The sequence below is a fragment of the Chanodichthys erythropterus genome, chromosome 10 (genome assembly GCF_024489055.1).
Source record: "Chanodichthys erythropterus isolate Z2021 chromosome 10, ASM2448905v1, whole genome shotgun sequence".
NCBI classification, from domain to species: domain Eukaryota; kingdom Metazoa; phylum Chordata; class Actinopteri; order Cypriniformes; family Xenocyprididae; genus Chanodichthys; species Chanodichthys erythropterus.
In genome coordinates this window covers 28,032,501-28,058,177 of record NC_090230.1, presented here as the reverse complement: position 1 = coordinate 28,058,177, position 25,677 = coordinate 28,032,501, and the positions used below count along the sequence as shown (strand labels likewise).

The 25,677-nt window shown below is 39.7% G+C and overlaps 2 protein-coding genes across 3 annotated transcripts in view; both read right to left on the bottom strand.

Annotated features, from left to right (window-relative positions):
* Positions 1-123: 123 nt before the first annotated feature.
* On the bottom strand, positions 124-22,828 carry cacna1sa (calcium channel, voltage-dependent, L type, alpha 1S subunit, a). Of its 2 annotated transcripts, XM_067397029.1 has the most exons (45): positions 22,385-22,828; positions 21,190-21,295; positions 17,044-17,183; positions 16,821-16,960; positions 16,597-16,749; positions 16,252-16,457; positions 15,892-15,995; positions 15,557-15,702; positions 15,375-15,456; positions 15,105-15,265; positions 14,565-14,790; positions 14,275-14,482; positions 14,074-14,194; positions 13,878-13,992; positions 13,701-13,800; positions 13,420-13,489; positions 13,194-13,326; positions 12,988-13,117; positions 12,848-12,907; positions 12,649-12,755; positions 12,414-12,501; positions 12,229-12,336; positions 12,085-12,137; positions 11,845-11,991; positions 10,446-10,647; positions 10,213-10,371; positions 9,991-10,101; positions 9,704-9,787; positions 9,520-9,567; positions 9,325-9,351; positions 9,122-9,247; positions 8,968-9,033; positions 8,721-8,812; positions 8,490-8,649; positions 8,285-8,412; positions 7,196-7,292; positions 6,995-7,097; positions 4,964-5,065; positions 4,657-4,790; positions 4,453-4,578; positions 4,158-4,354; positions 3,692-3,758; positions 741-3,613; positions 357-393; positions 124-214 (listed from the first exon to the last, which is right to left on the bottom strand). In XM_067397029.1, exons 1-43 carry the CDS (start codon positions 22,570-22,572, stop codon positions 3,404-3,406), a joined length of 5,331 nt encoding a protein of 1,776 aa, XP_067253130.1. In that variant the 5' UTR covers positions 22,573-22,828; the 3' UTR covers positions 124-214; positions 357-393; positions 741-3,403. The 2 variants fall into 2 exon arrangements, with proteins under 2 accessions (XP_067253130.1, XP_067253131.1); XM_067397030.1 differs by lacking the exons at positions 124-214; positions 357-393 and adding an exon at positions 490-505.
* A 931-nt stretch (positions 22,829-23,759) lies between these two features.
* Positions 23,760-25,677, bottom strand: part of LOC137028248 (achaete-scute homolog 5) — a 2,375-nt gene continuing 457 nt past the window's right edge. The window contains exon 2 of the mRNA XM_067397015.1: positions 23,760-24,446. Coding sequence (XP_067253116.1) covers positions 23,760-24,269 — 510 coding nt within the window. The 5' untranslated portion in view covers positions 24,270-24,446. The remainder of the gene's footprint in view (positions 24,447-25,677) is intronic.

Sequence of the window (25,677 nt, the reverse complement as noted above, 5' to 3'; positions counted from 1 at the left end):
ACACACCTAGTGTTTCACTTCAACTAGGGTCATGTTGACTATTTCATGTTTATTACTGTGAAGCTGTTTTGTATAAAGTGCCACAGAAATGAAGATGACTTGACTATGAACATTATCCTGTACCTGTGACTTGTGGTTCTCCAGCACAATCGTTGGGCTGGTGGGGCGGACAGCAAGTGGACAAGCGTCTTGACAGATGGGTTTTGACCCGCACCTGTTCCAGACAGAAACAGATATTAACACAAGTGCAGAGAACATATCAATTCATAAATTACACAAATAAAATAATATAATTTGCTTAACAGTGCTTAATTTTAAAAAAAAATCTACTTCTTAAAGTGTCTCATCATTCTCACCTTGTTGCTGTTGCACAAACCGTCTCTGCTTCTGCTACTGAAAATAAAAAGTAGATTTTTTTTACAGTAATGAATGACACATGTAAACCTGTAAGTCGTGACAAATAAGCATCTTCTGTTACAAGCAACTTACTGAATCACTGGCTCAACTGGATAATCGAAAACAGCTTGTCATTCAGCAGAAAGTGAATAAAAATTATATTATAGTAAGGCTATATTAATATTGATAATAATAATAATAGTAGAAAAATTGAGCGTATGAAATGCCATTAATGCCAAACCAGCATATGCCTGAACTTTAATAACGAGCAAATAACGTGTGCCTAATTAACAAGTTTAGTAAAACATTAAATTAAAAAAAAAAAAAAAAAAAAAAAAACTTACGTTACAGGCTCCACTATCAGTGACAGGAGCATCATAGATCGACAACAGCAGGCAGCACGGTCTCCCAAACACTCTACAGCTGAAATTTAAAAAAAAATATTAAACATTTTTTTGTGTGTAACGTTAGTTTTCACTAGTGTCCAAATTAAAAACAACTAACTTTAAAACGGAAATCTGAACATATCAAATGCGTCTCATGTGAGCAAATAAACAAACGGGGCATTAATTTGACAAATAAAGTAAAAAAAAACCTTGACAATAAAACATTATACATTCAAAGTAGCAATGAACATTACATATGTGAAAAATGACGACTAAAAATAAAGTTATAACGTTAGCTCTTACCTTTTACTCCGAGAACTCCCGGTTGACTGACGACCGTTACAGTTCAAAATGACGCGCATGCGCAGTACTCCAAAAGTCCGTGAGCGCTGCTAGTGGTTTCCCATTCAAATTACGTCACAGTTAACATCGTACATCTAGCGATTTTATTAATATATTTATTTGTATTTGATGTAGATCTAAACGCTATATTACACTGACGATAAATTACAATTAAATAAATAAATAAACAAATGAATTAATAAGTAATAGACTAAAACACACATTTGTGAGGTGCCATGATCACTATTAAACAGATCTGTATTTTTTGGGAAGATATGTGAACAAAGTGTCAATGTGGAAAATATGTGGAAATTCATGTTTTTCTGTAAGTGTTTAAAATTCTTCAAACATAATGGATAGTTTTGTTCGCAAGGCTTTCTTCCACGCACATTTGCATTGTCGACTGTAAGATTGGAAATGTATTTTCTTGCGCCCTGAAATATATTTTTATATATAAATATATTTTTCCTGCCCCTGAAATACATGTTTAAATATATTTTAAGTATATGAAGGTTGAAACAAAATATATTTTCAGTTTCAAAAATATATTTCATTGAACTTCACTGTTTGTAACATATATTTACCATATATTTAAAATATATTTTGGCCAGATAAAATATATTTTTTTACCGTATGGGGGGAAATGCTGTGTAGGGGAGAATGGGGTCAGATGAGCCATTTTTTACTTCCTCTAGATAAGGGAAAATGAGGCTGAAGTACAATGAAAGTATTTAAAGTAATTTCAGGATGTTTCTTATCATTTAAATGATCAGAATACATATATGACAAAGGGTCTTAAAAATATGGCTTCTTGTAAAAAAAAAAAAAAAAGTGTTCCTCTGGCTCAATTTACCCCAGGTTAGGGGTAAATTGAGCTGAGTCAGTAGGTGGGTCTAAACTGAATCTGAATCAAACCCATGTGAATTTTTAAAGATAATGTGCCTATTTTAAAATCTAATTTAATAATAAAATTTCCTTTTACAAATATTCTTTGTTAAAATATTTTACAAATATTTATTTTATAAAGCTAACTTAAACAACTAAACCAACCAAATGATGTTTGCATTTCTGAAACAATATGTTGAACATCAAAATTGTAACCTTCCTAAACAGAGAGTTTGTTGAGTAAAATTAAATAAAAACTAAATAAGAATGAATAAATGGCACTGAAACTAATAAATATTTTAGTCAAAAGGTCCTTGACATGGTAGTTTTTCTGCAATGTCGACCAAGTCAGGCCATTAGAGACTACAGCTGGAAAGATATATATCTTTAAACAGCCTCTGGTTCGTATCAGAAGGATTTGGTGTACTTGTACACTGTTCCTATTAAATAAACTCGAAAATAGAGATATACTAAACCAGTTGCGTAATATTACATTGAAATGACACCAATTGAAACTTTAGATTTAACTTAAATTCAGTGCCTTATGGTGGGGTAAGTTAAAACACTGGCTCAATTTACCCCACAGCATTTGGCTCACTCTGCCCCATAGCTGCCATTTTAGGAAAAACAATCTAGCTTACCAATTCAGAATATTATTTGGCTTGCATGGTTTTATACGTTGCTAAATCACCAATATGCATCATACATAGCCAAAAACAGTTTTTAAAATAAATAAGTGACTTCCACTCGTCCAATGTGCTTCTCTTTTTCACAGTCTGGCAGAAATGATGGTTTTAAAATATATGGTCACATGACAATAAAATGGTACAGTTGCCAAGACACAACTTACCCACTCCAAGTTCACTCAGTATAACTCAAAAGAAGCAGTATAATCACCTCAGAAGAGTCACTTTAGTTGGGAAATATGTTGTGCTATAAGTGTTCTTTTAATTTAGTTCACATTTGCTATCAAATATCGAATGTGAAATGAAAAGTCGACGTATATATCACCATTTTGAATACCGTCGCTGTCGGGCAGAAACCTTGTATCTCCATAATTAAATTAAAATACTATTGTCACCCTTTATTTCGGTCTGGTATATATATATATATGTAAAGGCTAATGTTTATGTATTTGAGGAGCGGAGAAGTGTTTTTAGTCTAGCATTTGTCATAGCCAAGTTTTTGGAAATACAAGGTTTCCGTTAAAGAGCGATGATATGTATTTTTCATTCATATTTTTATATATGTAAATTGAAAAACCCATTATCAGTCCTTTTTTCGATATGTTCGAACACTTCTGCAATACTGGCTCATAAAACAGTCCTCACAGTTGAATCACTTATGTCTTCTTTTTGTCTTAATTTCGCTCTACCAAACGCCTCTGATGAACATTACACCTGGCAGTGTGTCGAATCAGGACGAGAAGTTGCCGCCCTCCTCTTCCTCAACAAACACTGTCCTTTACGTTTATTAAGAACGGCTGCTGATTTCCTTTCCAGCGCGGCGAGATCCATGTTCAGCGCCGCGGCCATCTCAGCCTTCGTCACGGACACAAAACGGCAGTCGCTGGCGAGACTCGCCAAACCTCCGGCGATCAGAGCCTGAGGAACAAAACCAGAAGAGTATGTGAAAATCATTTCAGCTGATGGAGACGGTTCTTGCTGAAGGTTTGATCTCACCTCTTGGATGAGGAACTCAGCTGCACTCACTGGACCATGCTGTCTGGATGGGAAATGTAGTCCACATCTGCTCCAAGAAAGAGATCAGCTTTATCATTATCGTCACTACAATCGTCCTCATGACAAACACACACATGGTTTCTTTACTCTCATTTCTGTCTGGTTCTGTTTTGTTTTGGACTTTATTTACTTTCTCAACACACATTCCTGGTCTTTTTGTGATGATTCGTCAGTGCACATAATCACAATGAAAAAAAAGTTCTAAATATAATAACTTGCGTCGCCTCTGAAATGACTTTCTTTTTTAATGACATTTCAAACAATTCTCCCATAACGAGACACTTTTCACCATCCACGACCCTATTTACCTTCTTAATACACATTTATCCTCATCTTTCATCAATGCAATAACTTCCATAAGTGTTATTTTTACATTATTTTTTCTTTGTTATTTCTGTACGCTCACCTGTGCCGCCTGTGATTGTTAGTGTTGTTGTTATTGGTGTTGGCGTGGTAATTAACGTAAGAGGGCGAGGCCTCGTTCTCATCTGCTCGGCTGTCTGCGATCTGTAGGGGGCGCTGGCTGGTCACCTGGGTGGGCATCGGGGTTCCTCTCTCCATAGTGAACGGATCCATGTGGTTGCCAAACAGGCCGCCTGCTCTCTGTTGAACAGAAGAAGAGAGAGGTGAGATACGGCTGCCATGCATTAATCCTTCTTGTCATCATTTGTCCTCTCTGATCTGTTCTGTTCTCCACCCACCCTGTAGATTCCCTCCTCTCCGGCCTCTTCCATCGCTCGGTCCATCTCCTCATCGTTCAGGAGATCTCCAGAAATTGCCCGCTGCAGCTCGGGAGCAGCTTCCTCCTCGATGCTCCTCAGACCCGCCTGAGAGAACGAGAGAGAGCAGATTGAGACTGTCTGATCATAGTGTGAAACACATGCAGAGTTGAAGAGATGTGTGACCTGTATCTCTGTGGTGTTTTTGTTTTTCTTGTTCGGCCGGTATCCGTAATATTCCTCCTGCCGCTTCATGAACTTCCTGAAGTGGTCCTGGATCAGGAATGTGGCGTAAAACTTCCCCACGGTCACCTCGTCATCTGTGATTTAAGAAACATTTAATCCTTAAATTGTGTTGCATTCATTTTGACACAAATTATGTAAAGGTTTTTAAGCACAGCACAAGAGTTTTAATAATGCTAATATTATTGCAGTTTATTATTCAGTATAGTCGTTTTATTTGTGTTTCAGCATTATTCATGAGAGATCTGACCTCCAATTGGTGGAATGACCTGGTCAAGCAGTTTCATACTGGTGCGTTTCCAGATCTTCTTAATAATTGCACGCAGCTCTTCATTTGCCTGCTCAAAATTACCTGATGAATGAACAATCAGAGAATTCAGGGTGAGTATTGACATTATTTTCATAAATTTATGTTAAATTGTAGGATTTACTTTGAAACAGTTTTCACTCAGAAATGTTCTAGTAAATTTCTTGTAAAAATGGCAAGTGACACTTTAAATAAAATGTGAATTTTTGAAGTAGAAAGATTAAATATATGGAAGCCCTGAACCACATGGTGCGGGGGAAAAAAACACCTCATTATTTCGACATAACTCGTCATTTCAAGATATTAAGTCGTTATGTCAAAATAATGAGATATGTCGAAATAGTGACATAATATCTTGAAATAACGAGTTATATCGAGATATGTCGAAATAGTGACTTAATATCATGAAATAACGAGTTGTGTCAATGTCGAGATATTTCGAAATAATGACTTAATATCTTAAAATGACGAGTTATGAGGAAATGTCAAGATGCGTCGAAATAGTGACTTAATATCATGAAATAACGAGTTATGTCGAAATAGTGACTTAACATCTTAAAATAACGAGTTGTCAATGTCGATATATTTCGAAATAACGACTTAATATCTTAAAATAACGAGTTATGTCGAAATAGCAATTTAATATCTTGAAATAACGAGTTTCCAATGTCGAGATGTCGAAATAACGACTTAATATCTTAAAATGACGAGTTATGTTGAAATGTCGAGATACGTCAAAATAGTGACTTGATATCTTGAAATAACGAGTTATATCGAGATATGTCGAAATAGTGACTTAATATCTTGAAATAACGAGTTGTCGAAATAGCGATTTAATATCTTAAAATAACGAGTTATGTCGAAATAGCAATTTAATATCTTAAAATAGTTATGTCGAAATAGCGATTTAATATCTTGAAATAAAGAGTTACGTCGAAATATCAAAATGTCGAAATAGCGACTTAATATCTTAAAATAATGAGTTGTCGAAATAGCGATTTAATATCTTAAAATAACGAGTTATGTCGAAATAGCAATTTAATATCTTGAAATAACGAGTTGTCAATGTCGAGATATGTCGAAATAATGACTTAATATCTTAAAATAACGAGTTATGTCGAAATAGCGACTTAATATCTTAAAATAACGAGTTATGTCGAAATAGCAATTTAATATCTTGAAATAACGAGTTGTCAATGTCGAGATATGTCGAAATAATGACTTAATATCTTGAAATAATGAGTTGTCGAAATAGCGATTTAATATCTTAAAATAACGAGTTATGTCGAAATAGCGATTTAATATCTTAAAATAACGAGTTATGTCGAAATAGCGATTTAATATCTTAAAATAACGAGTTATGTCAAAATAGCAATTTAATATCTTAAAATAACGAGTTATGTCGGAATAGCGATTTAATATCTTGAAATAAAGTTACGTCGAAATATCAAGATGTCGAAATAGCGACTTAATATCTTAAAATAACGAGTTGTCGAAATAGCGATTTAATATCTTAAAATAACGAGTTATGTCGAAATAGCGATTTAATATCTTGAAATAACGAGTTGTCAATGTCGAGATATGTCGAAATAATGACTTAATATCTTAAAATAACGAGTTATGTCGAAATGTTGAGATATTTCGAAATAACGACTTAATATCTTAAAATAACGAGTTATGTCGAAATGTCGAGATATTTCGAAATAGTGACTTAATATCTTGAAATAACGAGTTATATCAAGATATGTCGAAATAGTGACTTAATATGAAATAACGAGTTATGTCGAAATATCGAGATATGTCGAAATAGCGACTTAATATCTTGAAATAAGGAGTTATGTTGAAATATCAAGAAGTTTTATTTTCTTTTTTTCCCCACCATGAGGTTCAGGGTTTCCGTATAAATAGTATTTACAATAACTTAAACTTTTAAGAATCATTTTTTAGTTTATTAAAAAAAATAAGGCCTCAAACCTTCCGTTTTAATTTTCAGTGCTGTTCTGACCAGAGCGAACAGCGTGGCATTAAACGTTACCGTTCCATCGCTGTTCAGAGGCATGTTCATGGAGATCAGTCTCTGTACACAAACACAGAGAATGCAGAGAATTAATTATTAAATACTGTTAAATATGTAGAAATGCTTGGGCCAGCAGTGTATGAATGTGTTTGCCTCACTTTGCAGGCAACACGATGGGGACAGAACTTTCCGAACCCCAGCGGTGGCTGGATTCTCCTCAGCAGTGTCACGACGTCCAGGTGTTTAATGCGGCCTCTGCCAGAACAACACAAAAATAGCACCAATAATCAGATGTATGTCATTAAAAATCAACCTGCAATCAAAATGGGCGACTTTAACTTATGGCAATGTTTCATTTGTGCATGCGCCATCCCTTTGTTTTCCACTTTATAAAGAGACACTTCTCACCATCCATTCAATTCCTGATGGATAAAATAAAGTACCACCCTACATTTGTTTTCTCATTGAATATCCTGTTGAAAAGCATCTGATCACAAAAGTAAAATGTGAAGCGAATGCCATTTCACGTCAATATTAAAGTCGGCATGAAACGTAAGTTGCGCTAGTCTTTTCTTCCCTATTGTGACATATATCGAGTGAAGTGGCTTCTGGAACAAGAGCAAATGTAGGGCGGGGCTTGATATTGTCCATGGGGAATTGATTGGATGGTTGTGGTTTGCTATTGGTGGATCTCATGTGAATGACAGGTTACCCTGCCCTCGCAGCAAGAGGGAGGGAAACTTTCCCTGCCATTGGTGAAATTTTTCATCATTTATGAGACAACGCTTCCCCGCCATTGACAGAAAAACACAAACACAGATAAAAACACATGCAAAAAAGAAGCCAAAACAAGCGATAAAAGCATTGCTTGCGCACTTTGTAGTCTTGGGAAAAAAACGCAATTTTATCAGCTTTTTGTTCAAAATGTTGCTTTTTTTTTTTTAAACTTACAACATTCAAGTGTTGATAAAAGAAGAATGCATGAAGCTAGAATTTTTTTTTTCTTTAAAAGAAGAGGCTCTGTTCTTTCTTTTGATATTGTCAGATACTGGGGGCCATGAAAATTTTGTGAAAATTATCAAAAAAGCTGACAATTACTGAAAACCTTTTTTAAAAAAAATGCTTCGAAAGAGATAAAGATTACAAGGCACATGAATTCAACACTGATGTACACGGCAATATTCCATAAAAAAATAAGAATTGTCCATTTTGATTTCAGGGTGGCTTTAACTCAGTGTTTTGCTTACGTTGCCTCCGGGTCGTATTCAGCCCAGATCTTCTTAAACTCATCTAAATGATGCGGCCCCAGTATTGACCAATCACGGGTCAGATAGTCAAAGTTGTCCATGATCACAGCCACAAACAGGTTAATGATCTGCAATAGAACACATTCAGAGTAAGTTAATGTGTGCGTCTGTGCCTGTGCGTGTTTGTGGAAGAGTGAATACTCACTAGAAAAGCACAAAGCATGTAAAAACTCATGAAGTACAGGACAGCGAATCCAGAGCCGCAGGTGTACTCCTCTCCAGGTAGGTATTCTGACTTGGGGTCACAGCGTTGACCGTACAAACAGCCCAACATGATCTCCTGCCACCCCTCACCTGTGGCACACCTGTGGACAGGTACATGTCTTTACAAACATGCTCAGAAACACACTTACAGTGAGGCGTTCACATTTCCTACCTGAATAGCACTAGAACAGCTTGAGGAAACGTTTGGAAGTTGTTGTTGCGGTTGATCACGGTACTGTCTAGTAAGGCGATTTTGCCAAACACCTGATCAAGGAAAGTCACATTATCATTCGAGTGACGCTGAATATACAGCACTGGTCAAAGGTGTGGAATAATTAAGATTAACCTGAGATCAACAAGACTTTTTCCCCCAAAAACTTTTGACCAGCAGTGTATCACACTTATCATGCATGTGTTACCTGCATGCCGATGACGGCGTAGATAAAGAACAGCATAACGATGAGGAGAGCCACATATGGCAAAGCCTGAAAAACACACACCGACACCACGTTCATCAGCACATGTAAATACATCTCTATTACAACACCATAATGGAGCAGTGGACCATCAGACCTGGAATGATTTAATGAAGGTCCACAGCAGGTTCCGAATCCCTTCAAAGCGGTTGAGCAGTTTTACCAGCCGCATGACACGGAAAAGCCGGAAAAGTGTGATTGACACACTCATGTTCTCAGAGTCCTGAGGAACAAACAAAAACTCTACAGTTCATACCAGCTCAGATCCATTCAGTAAGAACTCATTGAATCTTCACTTACTGCTATAGCTTGCATTGGATTCACTTCCTGGAAAGAGAGAAAATATATGGCAATAATTAAACTTTGAATCATGTGAATCCATTTCACTTGCAAAAACAAAGTATTTAAAATTGCTGGATTATGTTGGCATGAACTCTGTTCAATCATAGTCATGAAATGATCTTTGGATGTAAAATAACAGAAATCGATATTTACAGAACAGCCAGTGAGACAGTACAGTCCGCCCTGAGCAGCGAGAGCCGCCTGGAGAGAGAAATCACCAGTAAAGATGAGTGAAAGCCAACATCAGCACTCATTGAGAACCATACAACAGGTAAAATCAAGCATTTGTGCATAACATAAGTCAACATATTTACTGTACATCCAAAAGGAAACTTACATCAATTTCACTTAGAATGACGTCAACGATACTGCCCACCACGATTACGAAATCAAAGACGTTCCAGGGATCCCCGAAGTAACCCTATCAGAGTGAAACACTTTTAACCATATAAAGCTTTCCTTCTGTCATCTGACTTATCAAGTAAGAGCCTTTTAGTGTAGTTGTACAAACATCCACCTTCAGCTTGTGCTTCACGAACATCTTTCTGTTGTGAAAACTTTACTGATTTTTATCAAGTAAATGTAAGAATAACTTTAAACTACTAGTTTAAATGCAGGACTCACCTTTGCTTTGAATGCGCCAAGTTTAAGTATCATTTCCACTGTGAACAATACGGTGAAGATGACATTCAGCATGTCCGAAAGATGGGTGATGTGATCTGACTGGTTACAATGCTTAAGGATATAGAAATTCAAACTATGAAATGTATTTGATATTCTAATTATTTATTTCCAATGTTTGCTATCCTCATTTCTGTGAATGTAACCCTGTGGTTGTGTTCTCACCTGCATCCCCAGACACATGGTGTTGAGCATGATGAGCAGAAACATCAGGTACTCGAAGTAACAAGAAGTGACGATGTACCACACCTGATACTGATACGGGTTCTTGGGGATGTAGCATCTCAGGGGTCGGGCCTTCAGGGCGTACTGGACACACTGACGCTGCCAATGTGCATGTAAAGGTGCATTATAAACTGGAAACATGAGACATGATTAGGTGTGTGAGAGTGCGGTACCTGGTTTTTGTCCAGCTCGCAGTTTTTGTACTCCTGCTCTCCCTGTTCCTGGAAGGTGACAATAACGAAGCCCACAAAGATGTTCATCATGAAGAAGGCGATGAGGATGAGGTAGACGATGAAGAAGATGGAAATCTCAATGTGGTTGTTGTAAATTGGGCCGACGTTTTCCAGATTCGAGTCGATGGCTTTATACAACAAGCTGCGTGAAAAGATACAATTGGGAGGATGGGTTTGAGCCACTTTGAACATTATCAAACGCTATATGAAATCAAATATAAATACAGTTGAAAGCATAAATTAATGGGGTTCAAGCACTTTAAGGCCTTTAAGCACATATGTAAAAAGGTATTACGTTTTCTTTAACAAGCTTGTAACCATTTAGATCATATGTAATTTACTAACTTAGAATTTACTAAGGAAATATAATAGTTTAAGATTTTTTAACAGTTCTAGCCCCACCTATGGGCTGATCTCCATAAAAGTTGGCATGCTTCTTTAGAAACGTGCCGCATGTGCTCATCTAAGAATAGAAAGCGGTGGTCCTAGAGGCAAAGTTTTACCATGTGTTATGAATGTCGTTAGAGTGTAGAATACAATCCTTTATGCACATGAAAAACGCAAAGGCGCCCCCTGGCTGCCAAGTTCTTTCGAATTTCTCTCAGGCCTCTAGGGTCGTGAGACAAACAGGCCCAGCGAGTTTCGTTCCAATCTGCTCAAATTTCATTGACATCAATTTCATTTTTTGAGATATGTGAATGTCCTCAAAGGCAGTCTTGGCACCTTGGACAAAGCCGCCGCATGCCAATTTTCAAGTAAATCAGTCTTAGGTTGTGTAGTTATAGCCATTTTTAAAAAAAATTTCCTATTATAGCACTACCAAGTGGCCAGTCACTGTGCCGTTTTTCATGCGACCACAGAATGAGCTTTTGCATATGTGTGCCAAGTTTGTTAAAAATATCTCATTCCATTCACTGTAGGGCCCCCATCAGGACGATTAAGGCAAGCCTTGATGACGTTGTAGATCAGGGTTCTCCAAACTCGGTCCTGGAGGGCCACTGTTCTGCAGAGTTTAGCTCCAACCCCAATTAAACACACCTGAACCAGCTAATCAAGGTATAATGAGGCATACTAGAAACTTCCAGGCGGGTGTGTCAAGGCAGGTTGGAGCTAAACTCTGCAGGACACTGGCCCTCCAGGACCGAGTTTGGAGACCCCTGCTGTAGATGGTGTGAGTACTACCAGCCCTCAAAGTCTGACTTACAGTTTGGTCTGCCTGATCACTTTCAGTGGAGAATGCTGATCCTTGAAAATTTTAACAGTAACAATAGGGTTTCAGCGCTATGTGCTTGATCCCCTAACTTCAAACATGAAAGAATGTTGTTAATTAAATACCTACACTGGCCAGCCTTCGAATGTCGAAACGGTGAAGAGAGCCAGCATTCCGTTCAGAATGTTGTCGAAGTTTAGGTCGCTGTTCATCCACATACGTTGATGGAGCACCATTTTGTGAAGACCATGTTCCTGGTGTTGAATAAATGTTCCCCTGAGAGCATCACCGAAAGAGAGAAGAATTATGTCGATATGGAGATTCTAAGATCTCGGAGTGAAGGAGAAATGAATGAAAGTTCAACCATACTGGCATTCTTCCGCCGTCATTTTGAGCGGGTCTGTGCAGAAAAAAAATTTCCCCTGCCAGATTAACAAGAAAAATAAAACATATTAAATGCTCTCCTTTACCAGCCTGTGAAATTAGACACATGGATGTTGTGAACTCTCTGACCTTGAAAAGCTGGACACCAATGCAGGCGAACATGAAATCCAAGAGCATTGTGACTAAAACGATATTGCCGATGGTCTTGATGGCCACAAACACACACTGGACTACATGCTAAAAGACAACAAAGAGAGTTCGATGGAGGAACGGGAACATTTGTCATATTGTAATCTCAAAACTAGACGACTCACTTTGAGACCTTTGGCGCGATTAATGGCTCTTAAAGGTCTCAACACTCTCAGGACCCTGAGGATCTTTACCACTGAGATGGCACTTGATCTGCAGAGAGATGTGAGGACTGTAAAAGAATGTTTGTCCTTTTCTAAAAACCCCCATCATGTTATTCACACTCCAATAATGGCTGTTTGTATCTAACGCTGCTCTATTTCTGTGTTAGCACAAGACTGTATTGCTTTGAAATCTCACTCCATTCCCATGGACAGCAGGGAGACGCCAACGACAATCAGATCCAGTATGTTGAAGGAATTACGACAGAAAGACCCCTTGTGTAAGAAGGCACCGTACGTGGTCATCTGCAGTGGACGAAGAAGAAGCACTGAACCATTCACAGAATCCAAATATAACAAAACAGCTTCTCTGAACACACACCGAACTCTTGTCTCACCTTCAGCACAATCTCTGCAGTAAAAACTGAGGTGAAGACATAATCAGCGTAGGCCAGGACCTGCAACATAGAAAGAAAGGTAGCTGGTGAAGACAACGGTTGGTTGCAGATCGAGATCGTTGAGTCTGGAGATTGTGTACCTGGTTCCTGAAGGACATTGGGTCGATGGGGTCCTCTGCAGCCAATGAGATACTGCTGAGCAAGATGAAGAGGAGGATGATGTTGGTGAAGGTCGTGGCGTTGATGATGCGATGGCAGAGTTTACGGAACCTGAGCAGAGAGACACAGATAAACACAGAAGCTCCAAATATGAGCTGTGTGTTAGGGTTACGGAAAAGGTTTTTACTTGTTCTGTGGGCCGAAGATGAAGAAGGAACTGGCCTCTGGCATTGGCACCACTGTCTCCTTCAGCTGCAGGTCTGCCATTGGACGAGGCCGAGGGCTGAGGGGAATCTCTGGCTCTTCCTCCTCATCATCACCTGAGCAAAAGATCAATCAAAACGTCAGACTGATCTAGCGGTAAGACACATGCAAACTGAATTAATTAAGCTAAATTATCCTTCATGTTTTACCAGGGAAATCAGCTGGAGGAAATGGATCTTTAATCTCATTCACATTTGATTCAAATTCATCCACTTTGAGCTGCAGATTAATATAAATAAACGCATGAATCAGATCAGTATGCTTTGTTTAAGTGTAATCTTAAAAGTTCCTTATCTTAAAAATCAACCATCTTGGCCAAAACTGGCACAATGACATCAATGTGATTGTCAGTTAATGTGAATTATCTGAATACAAAATCATTTCACAGTAATATAATGATGTAATTCTGTCGGTTACTGATGATTTTGACCTTGGCTGTGGTGGGAATTCCATCAATCTTGGCTCTCTGCTCGGCTAGTTTCTTTGCCAGCATGGCCTTCTCTTCCTCGCCCTTATCAGGTAGGTTTTCTCTGCACCGAGAACAAACTACGCATCAGAAATTACTGTAAAAGTCTCTTTTTCATGCTGTTTGATGTTTGTCACTCACCTAAGAAGCCTTTTGCGTTTCTTCTCCTCTGCCTTCTCTTTCTGGGCGGAGGTCAGGCTCTCTGCCTCAGCCAGGTTATCCACCGCAATTGCCAGGAAGACATTCAAGAGAATGTCTGTAGTTCAATGCTCAGGAAAGTTCTCATCCAATTGACATGTAATTTCTTACTCACACATTTGTGCTGCATGGAGGATACAATTTCCACAGATGAACAGGATAATGAAGTAAATGCTGACCAGGATTCCAGGCATGGCGGGACCCCCGTGAGCCATGATGCCATCGTACATGACATAGTTCCAGTCTTCACCTGTCAGGATCTAAAACGGAGAGAATACCAGACACTGGAGAGGCATTGTGGATCCAAACATATCGCTTATCATATGAATGATAAACTCACCTGAAAAACCGTGATCAGAGCCTGCGGAAAATTGTCAAAGTTGCTTCGTCTCACATACTCATCTGGAAAATTAAACTTTCCCCCAAAAACCTGCATGCCGAGCAGAGCGAAGATGACGATAAAGAGGAAGAGGAGCAGCAGCAGGGAGGCGATGGAACGCACAGAGTTCAAGAGTGACGCCACAAGATTACTGAGTGACGTCCAGTACCTGAAAATCACGCACAGTTCTGATAAATGCTTATGTAAACATAAACGCTTGGTTCCTCATGGTGATGTCAAGAATCACATACCTGGTTACTTTGATGAGACGCAGCAGCCGAATACAACGCAGTACGGAGATCCCCATGACAGACATTACGTCCATGTGAACAAGAATGAGCTCCAGGATCCCCACAGACACCACAAAGCAGTCGAAACGGTTAAAGAGGGATATGAAGTAAGATGGCAGTCCCATTGCGTACATCTTTAGAAACATCTCCACCGCAAACAGAGACAACAGCACCTTATTGGTATTGTCTGCAAACAAGGAAAAGCAATATAAATAATTACCCTTATGAAAAATCCAGCTAAAATTAACTGTTGGCTAGTTTATAGTTGGTTGAAGTTGGTCATTCATTAGTGTTCATTAATGGTTTATGGTCATCTGGCAGAATCTTAGACTTTTCATTAAGTAAATGGGAATTGTGACCTTAAAAAAGAAAAAAGAAGTCATACAGGTTTGAAACAACTTGAGGATGAGTAAATGATAATAGAAGATGCATTTTTGAACTTTCTAAAATCTTGTTTTAGGATATAAATGAGGAATGACGTTACTGGGCACAGAACAGAACCTTGGAAGTTGGTGAGAGACTCGGACTGATTATGGTGCTCGGTTGCTATTGCCAGAGTGTTGAAGAACACCAGCATAATCACCAGCCAGTAGAACAATCTGGACTTCACCCACACACGACACTTCCTCCTAAAAAAACGGTTCCATCGACGTGCGTGTCGACTGTAAAACACATGCACAAAGAAATTCAAAGCATTTATGTTTTAGAAGTCTGAAAATATCCTCCTGGACATGAAGACAGCCATTCCCAACAGTTGATCGCTCAACTCACACATAAAACATGAGTTTGTTCAGTCCCTCCAGCTCATAGAGAGTTTCCGTTTCAGATCCGTCCTTCTGAAGTGGGAGCAGACCTGTGGAGACAAGTTGTGACACATTTAACCAGATTTCAAACCTTATGAGCCTTGGTTCGCAATGGCTGTAATCTGTAACAGTGTTTGTGTGTTTGAGCACCTTGCCCCTCCTGGTCATTGTCCATGACCTCTGCCTGTGTGATCCACTCCATATACCCCTTCAGATCCTCATCAAACTGCTGACGCTCCCGCAGTTTCTGATACTCTCCACTTCGAGAACTCTTTTCTCGCTCCTTAGTGAACTCGCTGACCACAGAGTGGGAGACGAACATGAGATGGTGTGCGGCAAAATCTCTCAGTAAAGAATATTACGGAAATAAATCACTACCAGTCAAAAGTTTGGACACATCTACTCAGTCTTTATCATTATTCTATAAAGTGGACAATAACTTGTAGAGTGATACTAAGTAAAAGACAACGAAGGTTTGGACTCACCCGCACAGAACCCCCAGAACCAGATTCAAGATGAAGAATGAGCCCAAGAGAATCAGAGTCACAAAGTACAGCCAGGGCCACTCCATTCCAATTGCATCATTCACCTAGGAGAAGTCAAGAGTCAGCTATCAGATCCTTAGCATAGTCCTTTATGTCAGTGGTTCCCAAACCTGGTCCTGGAGTTCCCCAACAGGACACAAGACTGGTCTTCTTTATCTGACACAGATTTCAGGTCTTGGTCTCTACTAACGGGCTGATAAGTTGAACCAAGTGTGTTGGGTTGGGGAGAAATATAAAATGTGCAGAGTTGGGGGTACTGCATGACCATGGTTGGGAACCACTGCTCTATTAGTCACTGACCCAATACAGAACATCCGTCCAGCCCTGAGTGGTGATGCACTGGTATACAGTGAGCATGGAAAAACCCAGATTATCAAAGTGGGTGATGCCGTCATTTGGTCCGGGCCAACCACCTCGGCACTCTGTTCCGTTTAAAGTGCAGCGCCTGCCGTTACCGGCCTGAGCGCACGGAGCTGCACACGCGTCATCCCCCGTGGCGATGATATCTGTGACATAACAGATCATGGAAATTTTGCATTTATTGAAGGAAACACCAGTGCTTGCACGATGGCAAAAGGAAAACATTTTAGGTAAGTTTGAGTTTTGGTTTTATGTTCACTTCATCTATCTTGCATCTTTTCTTACCTGTGCCGGCGTAGTAACATGTTTTATGCATTTTGCATTTGAAAAGCTCCAGGCCTATGATGGCATAGATGGTGACCATGAAGAAGACCAGCAAAGAGATGTGGAACAGGGGCAGCATGGACTTGAGGATGGAGCTCATCACCACCTGCAGGCCTGGAGGAGACATAACATTTTAACCAGCCAACTTGAGAAATAAGACAGGTGAGCAAGGTGTTTTCACTTACTGGGGACCCCAGAGACGAGCCGCAGAGGCCGCAGGACTCTGAATGCTCTGAGGGCCTTCATGTCAAACCCGCCTTTCTGTTCCACTGGCGCCTCGACGCCGCTGATATTATTGATGAAGTCCACCACGACAGTGAACAACCTGTGAGATGTCACACAGTAGGTGTTTGTGTACTTGTGTAGGGTGTTTCTGGACATATTCAGGGAGTGATGTGTGTGTCTTACCCCATTGTTACAATGACAAAATCTAATATATTCCAGCAGTTCCGTAAATAAGCATCAGCATGAAAGAGTAATCCATATGCCACAATCTTCAGGAAGCATTCCATAGTGAATATGATGAGAAAAATGTACTCGAGACTCTCCTGTGAACGTACACAACATTTAGATGAATGGAGCTGTCAGCACACTTCAGTACAACCAACTGACTCAAGGTATTTGGTGTCAATGATGGCTTTTAAAGTTCAGAATGCTTTTGTTTTGACTTTGAATATCTGTCTTGACATGTCTTTTTACATTCTGGCAACATACACACATTGATTTTGGCGGGAGCGTGCCAATGTGGTGAACGGGGTGCTAGAACTTGACACTTTCCTCCGGTTTCCATCAAGGCATTTTGAAAATGACCCTGGCACAGACACTGTGAATTTCATATCCAACATGGCACCTACTGTTAGCGTTAAGCAGACACTATTTGTTTCTGTTGACATTAAGAAATTTGTTTGTATCATTTATTGATTTTATTGCTTTTTTATTTTATTTTATTTTTTGTTTAGATAAGCTTCATCACAAAACAAAGCTAGATGCAAGTTTATTACCATCCAAATGCTTTGATGTCAACCTGATTACAAAACAAACGATCTGACATATCATATTACAAACCACAAAATCTTTCAGATAACACTGCAGTGTTGAGAGAGCTGCAAGTGTGTGTGTGTATAGTTTGAGTTTGTGGCTAATTTTAAAGTGTCCACACATGCAGTCGTCCCATCGGCATGCGTTTAAAGCACCTGCTACTTTCAGTCACCTGAGTCAAGGTCACGCACACTTAGAAGGGTTTAGTGAGATGAATATCAGGCATTAGGTGTCAGCCATTCTGCCAGAAGACAGATTTTAACTAGTCACTTGTTCTTTTAGGATATAGTTCAATATTTTATAAGAACAGAATACTGTATATACAAATGGAAACATTTAAATCACCCTTTGTTAAGTTCAGGTTTTTAAACCGTATTGGGGAGGGGTTTATATGTTTAGGTTGTGTATGAGGGCGGAGTCTATAGGTTGTCTTGGCTGTCTTGAGGCGGAGTCTACCGATATTGGGGTGGGGTTTATATGTTGAGGGAGTGTATGTGGGTGGAGTCTATAGGTTAAGCATGTGTCTTGAGGCGGAGTCTACAGATATTGGGGAGGGGTTTATATGTTGTGGTTGTGTATGAGGGCGGAGTCTATAGGTTGTCTTGGCTGTCTTAAGGTGGAGCCTACAGATATTGGGGAGGGGTTTGTATGTTGAGGGAGTGTATGTGGGTGGAGTCTATAGGTTAAGCATGTGTCTTGAGGTGGAGTCTACAGATATTGGGGTGGGGTTTATATGTTGAGGTTGTGTGTGAGGGCACATTCTATAGGTTGTTCTTGGGTGTTTTAAGGTGGAGTCTACAGGTCTTCGGCAGGGTTTATATGTTGAGGTTGCGTGTGAGTTCACATTCTATAGGTTGTTCTTGAGTGTTTTAAGGCGGAGTCTACAGATATTGGGGTGGGGTTTATATGTTGAGGTTGTGTGTGAGGGCACATTCTATAGGTTGTTCTTGAGTGTTTTAAGGCGGAGTCTACAGGTATTGGGGTGGGGTTTATATGTTGAGGGAGTGTATGTGGGTGGAGTCTATAGGTTGTTCTTGGGTGTTTTAAGGCGGAGTCTACAGGTATTGGGGTGGGGTTTATATGTTGAGGTTGTGTGTGAGGGCACATTCTATAGGTTGTTCTTGGGTGTTTTAAGGCGGAGTCTACAGGTATTGGGGCGGGGTTTATATGTTGAGGTTGTGTGTGAGGGCACATTCTATAGGTTGTTCTTGGGTGTTTTAAGGTGGAGTCTACAGGTCTTCGGCAGGGTTTATATGTTGAGGTTGTGTGTGAGGGCACATTCTATAGGTTGTTCTTGGGTGTTTTAAGGCGGAGTCTACAGGTATTGGGGCGGGGTTTATATGTTGAGGTTGTGTGTGAGGGCACATTCTATAGGTTGTTCTTGGGTGTTTTAAGGCGGAGTCTACAGGTATTGGGGTGGGGTTTATATGTTGAGGTTGTGTGTGAGGGCACATTCTATAGGTTGTTCTTGAGTGTTTTAAGGCGGAGTCTACAGGTATTGGGGTGGGGTTTATATGTTGAGGTTGCGTGTGAGTTCACATTCTATAGGTTGTTCTTGAGTGTTTTAAGGCGGACTCTACAGGTATTGGGGCGGGGTTTATATGTTGAGGTTGTGTGTGAGGGCACATTCTATAGGTTGTTTTTGGGTGTATTGAGGCAGAGTCTACAGGTATTGGGGCGGGGTTTATATGTTGAGGTTGCGTGTGAGTTCACATTCTATAGGTTGTTCTTGAGTGTTTTAATGAGGAGTCTACAGGTATTGGGGTGGGGTTTATATTTTGAGGTTGTGTGTGAGGGCACATTCTATAGGTTGTTTTTGGGTGTATTGAGGCAGAGTCTACAGGTATTGGGGCGGGGTTTATATTTTGAGGTTGTGTGTGAGGGTGGAGTCTATAGGTTAAGCATGTGTCTTGAGGCAGAGTCTACAGATATTGGGGTGGGGTTTATATGTTGAGGTTGTGTGTGAGGGCACATTCTATAGGTTGTTCTTGGGTGTTTTAAGGTGGAGTCTACAGGTCTTCGGCAGAGTTTATATGTTGAGGTTGCGTGTGAGTTCACATTCTATAGGTTGTTCTTGAGTGTTTTAAGGCGGAGTCTACAGGTATTGGGGTGGGGTTTATATGTTGAGGTTGTGTGTGAGGGCACATTCTATAGGTTGTTCTTGGGTGTTTTAAGGCGGAGTCTACAGGTATTGGGGTGGGGTTTATATGTTGAGGTTGTGTGTGAGGGCACATTCTATAGGTTGTTCTTGGGTGTTTTAAGGCGGACTCTACAGGTATTGGGGTGGGGTTTATATGTTGAGGGAGTGTATGTGGGTGGAGTCTATAGGCTGTTCTTGGGTGTTTTAAGGCGGAGTCTACAGGTATTGGGGTGGGGTTTATATGTTGAGGTTGTGTTTGAGGGCACATTCTATAGGCTGTTCTTGGGTGTTTTAAGGCGGAGTCTACAGGTATTGGGGTGGGGTTTATATGTTGAGGTTGTGTTTGAGGGCACATTCTATAGGTTGTTCTTGGGTGTTTTAAGGCGGACTCTACAGGTATTGGGGTGGGGTTTATATGTTGAGGTTGTGTTTGAGGGCACATTCTATAGGTTGTTCTTGGGTGTTTTAAGGTGGAGTCTACAGGTATTGGGGTGGGGTTTATATGTTGAGGTTGTGTGTGAGGGCACATTCTATAGGTTGTTCTTGAGTGTTTTAAGGCGGAGTCTACAGGTATTGGGGTGGGGTTTATATGTTGAGGTTGTGTGTGAGGGCACATTCTATAGGTTGTTCTTGGGTGTTTTAAGGCGGACTCTACAGGTATTGGGGCGGGGTTTATATGTTGAGGTTGTGTGTGAGGGCACATTCTATAGGTTGTTCTTGGGTGTTTTAAGGCGGAGTCTACAGGTATTGGGGCGGGGTTTATATGTTGAGGTTGTGTGTGAGGGCACATTCTATAGGTTGTTCTTGGGTGTTTTAAGGCGGACTCTACAGGTATTGGGGCGGGGTTTATATGTTGAGGTTGTGTGTGAGGGCACATTCTATAGGTTGTTCTTGGGTGTTTTAAGGCGGAGTCTACAGGTATTGGGGTGGGGTTTATATGTTGAGGTTGTGTGTGAGGGCACATTCTATAGGTTGTTCTTGGGTGTTTTAAGGCGGACTCTACAGGTATTGGGGCGGGGTTTATATGTTGAGGTTGTGTGTGAGGGCACATTCTATAGGTTGTTCTTGGGTGTTTTAAGGCGGAGTCTACAGGTATTGGGGTGGGGTTTATATGTTGAGGGAGTGTATGTGGGTGGAGTCTATAGGTTGTTCTTGGGTGTTTTAAGGCGGAGTCTACAGGTATTGGGGTGGGGTTTATATGTTGAGGTTGTGTGTGAGGGCACATTCTATAGGTTGTTTTTGGGTGTATTGAGGCAGAGTCTACAGGTATTGGGGAGGGGTTTATATGTTGAGGGAGTATATGAGGGTGGAGTCTATAGGTTTTTGTAGGTGCCTTAAGGAGGAGTCTAGTGTGTTCGCATATGAGAGAGACTCACTAGGTTGCTGTTGGTGTTATTCGTATCTTCCTCAGGCATTGGCATGAAAACAGCCAGAGCTACACAGTTTGCAAAGATGGTGAGGAGGATGATGATTTCAAACGGTCTGACAGACATGTTCAGGAAAATAAACCAGCGTCAATTTATGGTTTATATATATGTCCAAAACTCTTAAAATGAGAAAAAAAATATACCTACAGTAGCACACAATGTGATTGTGTGTGTGTTGTACCATAATGATCTACATGACTGCCTTCTCAGTGTGTTGTTGTGTGTGCTAGCATTCTCTGAGCTTAGCATGTCTGTATTTAGTGAGCTGGAGGACAGAACAGCTGTTCTCTCAGAATATCAGAGCACTGTGATGAAACACTGACATTTACACACACGCTCAAGACCAAATGAGCTCATTAACTGTCTGTCATCTCATAGTTGCTGTATTTGAACACTTTTTGTTGACTCCATATTTGCCACCTCTAGTAATAAATTACTTGTTTACTCCTATGCAGCAGTGAGATAAAATGGAGAGTAAATTAAGATGTTTGTTTAGTATATTACAATATGTCAGCAAATAAGAGATGAAGATGATGTTTATTGTAACATAACTGAGAACTTCTCGAAGACCGCTGTTCAATGAAAGAGATTTTGTTTTTCTTGTATTAATTTCTTTATTTTTTATAATTACATTTTTATAATTGATTTAAAAAATAATTTTTAATGTATTTTATATATAATTTATTTTTATACAATTTTTGCTGCTTAATATTTTTGTGGAAACAGTTACATTAAAAAGTTTTTTAATAATTATTAATACTTTTATTCAGCAAAGACACATTTAATTGATCAAAGGTGACAATAAAGACATTTGTAATGTTACAAAAGATTCTAATTCAAATAAATGATTTATATTCATCACAGAATCCTGAAAATAAAAATGTACCACGGTTTTCATAAAAATATAAAGCTGCGCAACTGTTTTCAACATTGATAAAAATCAGAAATGTTTCAAATCAACACATTAGTATGATTTCTGAAGGATCATGACACTGAAGACTGGAGTAATGATGCTGAAATGACTTTTACATACTTGAATAACCTGCATTAAATTCTGCCTGATTGACTGATTAATGTTTAGTGACCATTTTAACTCACAAAAAACATTGTAATTAAAAACATTTTCTGATTTGTTAAAGGATACTTCCACTCTACGATGTTGATGCAGGCCTTGCGGAAGGGGTTCTTCAGCGTGAGGAAGAGGAGGGATCGCGCAGGCCTTGGATTTCCACCTGTAGCTTGGAGCTTCTTGAGTTTCTCTCTCTGCTTCCTCTTGAGGGTCTCCTCATCCATGATGAAGGTGCTCATGGGTGCTTCACCGCCTCCTTCCATGATCCGATCAGAACCAGCGCAGGAGGCGCAGGAATTCTGGAGATCAGGTACCTGGCTCAATAGTTCAGTATCTTCGTGTGGCTGCTCTCAAGAGTCAAAAATGAACGTGTTCCCACCATCCGCTCTCTGTCTGTCTGTCTGTCCGTCCCTGAATCTATTTCTCTCACTGTCTCTCTCTGCTCTTTTTTGGTTAGTACTGCAGCTGTCTGACTTAAAAAAATAAATATAGACAATGCGTGTCACTCAGTGTGTGTGTGTGTGTTAGGGGACAACAGAGCATGACACAGTTATGTTCACAGAGGCATAGATTAAGAGGCAGGACGTTAACAGAGTCATATCTTTGGAATGATCCCATTGGCTTATTCTGTGACATCACTGAGCTGGCAAACCAGTCAGCTCACAGATAAATCACTGTGAAATTTGGTCTCACATATTTATAGTTTTTTCTGATTGTCCCAATGATTCTCAACAGTGCAAATGTGTGAATCTCATGAAAACTGTCAAAACATCATATTTCATTATTATTATTTTTATTATTATTACATTTATATATGGTTTATGAATTTTAATAATAATAATAAATATATTTTGATTTATTTATATATACTAAAACATACAAAATATAGATATATTAATATTCATATATAATAAAAAAATATATATATTTTTAGGTTTTTAAGATCACAGTGTCATACATGTGTCAATGAGCATGTTCAACACAGAAACCACAACAACAAAACAGGTTTCAAACCCGGAAAACACTATGTATTTCTAAGTGAAAACAGTCCCATTCTCTTTATAATTTAAGGTTTATTTGAATTTAAGAACAGTTTAAAATCACAGTTTACATGATCACAGTGAGATCAAGGGCAGAACAGGGTGTTGTGTTGATTTCAAGGCTTTTTTGGGCGCCGTGACCCCTGTGCCCTCATGTCCCAGTCTGAGAAACCACACTCTCATTGGTAGACGTCACACGAGCAACCACCAAAACTCATTTCAGAAGATTTCATTAGTTTATTGAAGGCCAAACTTAATTAAACTTCTGTATTTATTGACACATTTCTTTGATGTCTCTTTTGAATCAGATTGTAGAATTGTGGTTTTGCTAAATCGAAACACATGCTGATATATGAGAATCAGGTGGTGCATGATAAAAGTTGTTAGAATACAATGTTTTTTGAACGTCTTTAACTCCCAACAGACTCCTCGGAAGACGATTCGGAAATGGAGAGAGGTGACGCTCCTCCGTTCTCCTCGCTGCTGCCCGCGTTCTCCACCAATTCCTGCAGGTACTTGATGTAGCGGATGGCCGCCCGCAGCGTCTCCACTTTGCTCAGCCGCTTGTCCGTAGTTCCGTTGGGAAGGTGGTCACGTAGTTTGGCGTATCCCTGGTTGACGCATTTCACTCGCTGGCGTTCCCGCTCATTGCGCTTCTGGATGAAGGCGGGCTCGAACGGACATTCGTAGACACCGAAGCTGCCGTGGAACGGCGGCAGGTAGGACAGCAGTGACGCTCCCCCACAGTACGAGCCGTCGTAGACTCGCTGCTCCACATGGGTCGGGTATAAAAACAGCGGCAGCGAGCGACCCAGCGGATCTGAGTGGACATCATTCCCTCTGTAACCACCAGAGGGCGCACAATACCTACTGCTCCTGCCCAAACGGCAGTGAGAGTCCGGGAGGGACTCCGCGTCCATGTTGAGAGTGTCGAGTTGCTATTGGTGTCGTTCGCTCATAAATGAAAGCCAAGCCCAAGGAAGTTTGTCTAAGACTGATGGATTAGCGTGCGTTTCCTGAGGTGAGGAAGCATCATCCTCTTCCCCGGTCTCAATGATAGACGCTCGGAAAGCGGCTTCTGCTGCTCTTTGAAAGCCCTGTGAAGGATTTTGAGAGAGACAGACTTGAGTTTAGACCAGAAGACTTCAAACACACTCCAGATTAACTTAATAACCACTTAGGCTGAGGTTCAAATACGCAGGATAAACCCGCGGATGGTCCTTGCAATTAACATGGATTTGACATAAAATACAGGCGAAAAGACCCAAAACGTAGTGTGTGAATGCAAATGCCTCTAGCAAACTTGGTTTCATGTGTCTAGTAGTTAAAATCAACATGCTATCCAAATAATAACACATTCGGTTTATTAACAGACATGATGCTAATTAAAGTTTGAAGTATGTACTACGGCCGCATGCTTGTAATGTGTTGGCCAAACATTAGCGTGTTTCTGGCCTAAAGATAAAAGCGTGCGGCAGTGTGTCGGAGTTGAGAACATGTAATCCGTCTCTAATTCACGACATTGTGTACTACACAAGAGTTACAGGAGCAAAGCAGAATGTGCTCGACGGGAATGGTGAGGCGAGAATTCAGATCTCTGGAAGGAAAATAAACGGCTGATCTTATCATTTAATGCATTTCTGATTTAAAGACATATCTGCGCTTGTCTTGTATGTATTTGAGCTTGAGGCAAATCATTAAATGATGTCTAATCTCAGTGGAATTCCCCTCACCTGTGAAGTGGTGTCAGATTGGACGTAATATGGAGAAAAATTAAGAAGCAGAGGAGAAATGATCAATGAAAACATGTCGTACGGCTTCAAAGGAAAACAATCCTGGTGCGGGACATTTATTAGCAAAGTAGCTGATGCAGCTTTTGCAGACAAAAGTAAAACAGATAAAGATATTTAACAAATCTGAAAGTGTAGCTAGTATTATTATTCAGAAATGTATAAATATTAAACAAAGCAAATATTAATCTTAAAAGAACTTTCTTAAATAATAATTCACAAATAAGAAATAATAATAATAATAAAACACAAATAAGAAATATATGTGAATAATAATTCTGAATAAACCAGTTAAATGTAAAAAAAAAAAAATCAAAAGAAAGATCATTGAGGTTTAAGCTTAAAACAAGAAAAAAAATCAAAATGTGTGTTTGTGTGTACATATATATATATATATGCACACACACACACACACACACACACACACACACACACACACACACATGCTAATGCTGTACAGATTGATGATTTAAATCTAAATTTAATTCAGTATTAAAATAGATTAGATATTAGACACAGTATTAAAGTATCTTATTCT

Bases quoted from the DNA above. Each gene is read 5' to 3' on its own strand.
- cacna1sa (XM_067397029.1), bottom strand. From the start codon at position 22,572: ATGGAAGGAGGCGGTGAAGCACCCATGAGCACCTTCATCATGGATGAG. The intron at 17,184-21,189 runs GTGAGTCTCTCT...GTACGTTCACAG, and splicing joins ATAACACCAACAGCAACCTA to GAGAGTCTCGAGTACATTTT. The intron at 8,413-8,489 runs GTGAGTATTCAC...GTTCTATTGCAG, and splicing joins ACATGCTTTGTGCTTTTCTA to ATCATTAACCTGTTTGTGGC.